Source organism: Gossypium raimondii, chromosome 8 (assembly GCF_025698545.1).
Source record: "Gossypium raimondii isolate GPD5lz chromosome 8, ASM2569854v1, whole genome shotgun sequence".
Taxonomy (NCBI): domain Eukaryota; kingdom Viridiplantae; phylum Streptophyta; class Magnoliopsida; order Malvales; family Malvaceae; genus Gossypium; species Gossypium raimondii.
In genome coordinates, this window is record NC_068572.1 from 20,409,098 (window position 1) to 20,413,905 (window position 4,808).

Sequence of the window (4,808 nt, forward strand, 5' to 3'; positions counted from 1 at the left end):
TTACAATAGTCTTATTTGATGAAATCTCATCATCAAATATAATCTTACTTACATGTCATAAATTTCAGTTGAAAAGTGAACTGTGATTCACAGTGCAACCCCAGCAGCGCTAACATAATATATATATATATATATATATATATATATATTGTAGTTAATTAGCAGAATAGATCTAAAGGGCCGAGACGATTACAAACAAGATTTGACAATTCTTGTAACCATCAACTTGAATAAGTGTCCGATAATCTAACAACAAATTCCTTATGATTGTCCAACAAGAGTTATTCCAAAGTAAATCAATATACAAAGATATTACAGATGCAGCACATGACCAAGAAGCACGGTAACTTCAGTTTTTGTAGAACTGAAGATCATATTTGGTAAGAGAAGTGGAAATCATAAGCATGTCATAAATGGTTGTAGACCATGTCTTATAAAGCTGGTAATCATCTACCATGTCAAGTTTAACCATTCCCGAATTTGTCGTCAAGACGATTACGTAACATGTGTCAGTAGTCTCATCAGCTTCAGGATCTCTATACAAGTCAGCATGCAGGCCCAGTATAATGCCTGAATTAATGAATCCGGACTTTCATCAAAATCCATGTGACTTAAATTTAAAAAAAAAAACTTTTTTAGTTAAATAATTATAGAGTACTTTTTGAAAAGAAAAAAAGAGAGGGAGGACTGGAAATGATAAAATTATGAGGCTCACGTTCTTTCTTGCTTTTGAACAGGCTTAGCTTCCTTAGTTTAATAATAACCTGCAAAGCATTATTATGAATGAAAACTTGATTATCACCTTGGTTATCAGCTAGTTGTAATGAATAAATATTTGCACGCCAAGAAAGCATTTAATTTATTGCTAATTACCAAAGTGGAGCCTTCCGCACTATCTCACCTTTGAATCACCATCGAGGTCTATGGAGGCCCATCGAACCATGTATTTCCCTGTTCAGAATCAAACCTCCAAATAAGTAAATTATTTTCTCAAATCCAATATAGCAGAGTCCAGTTACCGATTGCTTATATTGTTTTAGAGAAGTGACAAAAAAAAAAAAGAAACAGTCTACTAACCATCTGGTGTTTCTACACCAAGCTCAGCGCCCTTTGCTAGCATTGACCTGCATTTATCAAACTCAAATGGAAGATCGTTGCTGTCCTCAAATGGAAGCAGTGGGGCACTACCATTGAATCTGTTCTTGCATCCTGTTTTTGCTTTAAGGATAGCAGCTCCTCTTAATGCTACAACAGTTAAGATTATGTTAAAGATTAAGTGCGGTTTACATTGTATAGCAACTAATATATACATAAAAAAGAAGTTTTATGTATAATTAACAAGTTTTCGCTGCAGTGTAAGGTTTATTGCATTCTTAAAGAGAGGATTCAAATTCAAACCATAGAGGTATTATTGTTGGAAGTGGCAGTTATGAATCCAATAACAATTAGCCATGTACATACACCATGATATATATATATTTTGTATTTAAAATAACACATACTATGAAGGTTAACTGCGATGGATATCATTGTAAAAAGATCCGCAACTGCAAAATAATAATGGTAATGTCTCATTGCAGGTGATATATAAATGTCTGCTTATATCCTTCATCTGCAAATATTTGATTCTTGTGCATATCATGTGTTGTCAAATGCTTCAGATATATCATATACATTTATACTCACAAGTATTAGCTGCAGCAGTTAGTGTTAAGATCTCACTCGCAGTTGTACCACTCATGGTCGAAGCTATAACACTGCCGAGCTGCTCTTTCTTTGCCCCCATTGCTTCTGCCACTTTGGCGTATTGAGCCGCAACAAGAGCAGCTGCTGAGGCTACTGCCGCCTCCTTGGTTGGGCTACAATATTCCCTTTTGGAGTTCTCGGCTGCAACTGCAGCCAGTGCTGCTGCTAAGCCTGCCACTGATATTGCTGACTGCACTTCTGCTCTTTGTAATCTATCCTTTTCCTTTCTCTTTCCTTTCATCTCCTTCATCCATTTCTTGATTGAGACACCCTTGAAAGGGACTATCTTCCAGGGCATCTGAGAGCATATACACGAGGATTTATGCTAAAAATAAATTCTGAGTAGTATGATTCTTTCCCCTCTCGCCCACAAAATTAAACACCTATATAGATTGTATTGTAAACGCCTACCCATTTCTTTCGAAAACAGCTGTTGTAATTCAGCTCTGGATGCATTGCTTGTTGCATCCATATCCATGACTGAAGATAACATGAACAATCAATAACTTCACTTCAAGATAAGAAAATAATTAAGAAAAATAAGTATTTCTTTAACAATGCCATTTCCAGTACGTAGCTTTTATGGAACATAATGATAGATTTAATTACCTTCACATCATCAGACTTCCATGGTGGCAAAGACGACTTGAAATCAGTAGCATCAATCTTTGCGCTTTTCTCCGTATTCTGCCAGTCACAAAAACTTGAATTCAACTTCTTTTTTTCTATACCGTAGACATGCAATATTTGCAGCAATCAAATATATATAAATATATATAACATCTTTTAGCACTTTCAAATTCACCGTAAAAGACAATGAGGTTTCACTCTCAAGTGCCTTGATTTGATTGTCTAAGACAACAATCGATTGATCATGCAGCTGAGGCTGCAGAGCTTGAACTGCAAAGTTGCACCATGTACGCGACAGAAAATCCATGGTCTCGTGACATGCCTCAGAAGGCGATGGTGTGGAATTGAAATCCATGCAATTAGGGGTGAATATGTTAGAAGTGAGCTTAGCAGACTGATAAATGAACCTCTCTTACTAATAGGAAAATATGTAACGCCTAAATCAGCATCGATGAGCTTAATGCTATGATGTGGGGGTGGGGTTCACGTGCCACTTTATGTCATTACGGTAGGTGGGCTTTGATGAATTTTAACATATTAAAGTCAAATCAATGAAGTATATCTTATTATATGCGTACAGCTTGTTTGTGTCCACCCTTGCTGACAGAAAGGTTTCTGAAAAAAAAAATAAGGACAGACAGAGAGATGGGGAGTTATCGATGGAAAGGTTAACCAAATGTTGGCATAAAAATACTCATTCAAGAGTTGCAATGCAAAGAAAGGGACCTGCTTGGAATTATTTAGCGTTGAGACTTTCTCTTCTCTTCTTTTTCTTTTCTTTTTATTTATTTATCTATACAACATTGAGTCTTCTTCATAGTATGTCTATGTTGCAAGATGGCCAAGTATGCAGTGGCAAGTACATTTGACAAACAACATATGGTGGATAGTTCAAGCTATAAGTTATCTGGCAGACAGTCCAACCATAAGTCATCTAGTGGATAGTCTGAAACTGCAAGAATGTTTTCGGACACTCCATATGTAGCAAGTAATAACAAGCTCGCCAATGATCAAGCTACGCACTGTGTGGTGAACTATGAAGCTGTTGATTAATTGGCGGATTGTGGACAGGTGGGTTTTATCCACCAATTCCATGGAAATATTTTGGTGCATGTTGCACAAATTATGTTATGTGTGTCTGATAAAAACCAATCTTAGTTGGTAGGATTTTTTATGTGTTTCGATGCTGATTGACTCAAATCAGCCTGTGTACAAATTAAGTTTTTATCTTTCAAGATTGCTTTAAATGGGATTAGTTAAGTTTTGACATCAATCAACTAATATATATTGTATAATTTGTATTTGAAAACGATGATGAAATATAGCAAGTCAAATTAGATTACATATTTACTCTATTTCTGCTCTCTTCTTTTGCTCAAAAACCCAACAATTGGTATCGAGAGTCATTGATCTTTGATGGCCATTTTTTTAGTATCGGCAAAATTGTCTTTAGCAAGTTTTTCACCTCTTCCATTGCCTGTGTTCAATGGTGAAAACTACTATGTTTGGGTAGTAAAGATGAAAATACACCTTCAAGCTTTTAACTTATAGGAGGTAGTGAATGTCGATATTAAGCCACCACCATTAAGGGCGAATCCTACCATAGCACAAATTAGGCAACATAGTGATGATCATGTTAAGAAGTACAAGGCAATATCGTACCTACAAGGTGATCTTTCAGATATGATTTTCGCTAGAATTATGGCCTGTGAGACTCCTAAAGAAGCTTGGGATAAGCTAAAGGAGAAGTTTCAAGGTTCAAACAAGACTAGACAGCAACAACTCAATAATCTTAGAAGAGATTTTGAGAATTTGAAGAAGAATGAGGTCGAGACAGTGAAACAATAAGTAGATAGGATCATAGCAGTGGTCAATAGCATCAGATTGCTAGACCAGTTCAGTGATAGTAGGGTGATTAAGAAGGTTTTAACAACACTTTCTGAGAGGTATGAGTCAAAGATTTCCTCTATTGAAGATTCCAGAGACTTGACAACAATCTCACTACAAGAGTTTATCAATGCTATATGCTCAAGAACTGAAGAGAGCATTAAGATAAGAGAAGTGTGTTGAGGGAGCCTTTCAAGCAAGAGGTAAAGAAGGCTCGAGCTCCACAAATTACAAAGGAAAGAAGGTATTAACAAAGAAAAGAGAAAATCCAAAGAGAGATAGGGGAAGGAAGAAGTATGTGCCATGTTCTCATTGTACAAGGATGGGTCATTCAAAAAGGTTTTTTGATTCAGACCGGATCTTAAGTGTAGTGCCTGTAAGCAGCTTGGCCATTTAAAGAAAGTGTGCAAGAATAAAATGCAACCATAGTAGCAACAGCCACAATAGCAAAATGCTCAAGCACAGGCAACTAATGGAAGCCAAGCTTAGGAAGAGCTCATGTTTACTGCCTCGCTCCTTGCTACAAGTAGAAACATTGAAGAGCA

At 36.4% G+C, this 4,808-nt stretch overlaps 1 protein-coding gene across 1 annotated transcript; it reads right to left on the reverse strand.

Moving 5' to 3' along the window:
• Window positions 1-318: 318 nt before the first annotated feature.
• Window positions 319-2,765, reverse strand: LOC105793582 (VAN3-binding protein). Its single transcript, XM_012622470.2, has 8 exons — window positions 2,552-2,765; window positions 2,356-2,433; window positions 2,158-2,226; window positions 1,687-2,044; window positions 1,078-1,245; window positions 902-951; window positions 716-764; window positions 319-570 (listed from the first exon to the last, which is right to left on the reverse strand). Exons 1-8 carry the CDS (start codon window positions 2,729-2,731, stop codon window positions 350-352), a joined length of 1,173 nt encoding a protein of 390 aa, XP_012477924.1. The 5' UTR covers window positions 2,732-2,765; the 3' UTR covers window positions 319-349.
• Between the last annotated feature and the right edge of the window lie 2,043 nt (window positions 2,766-4,808).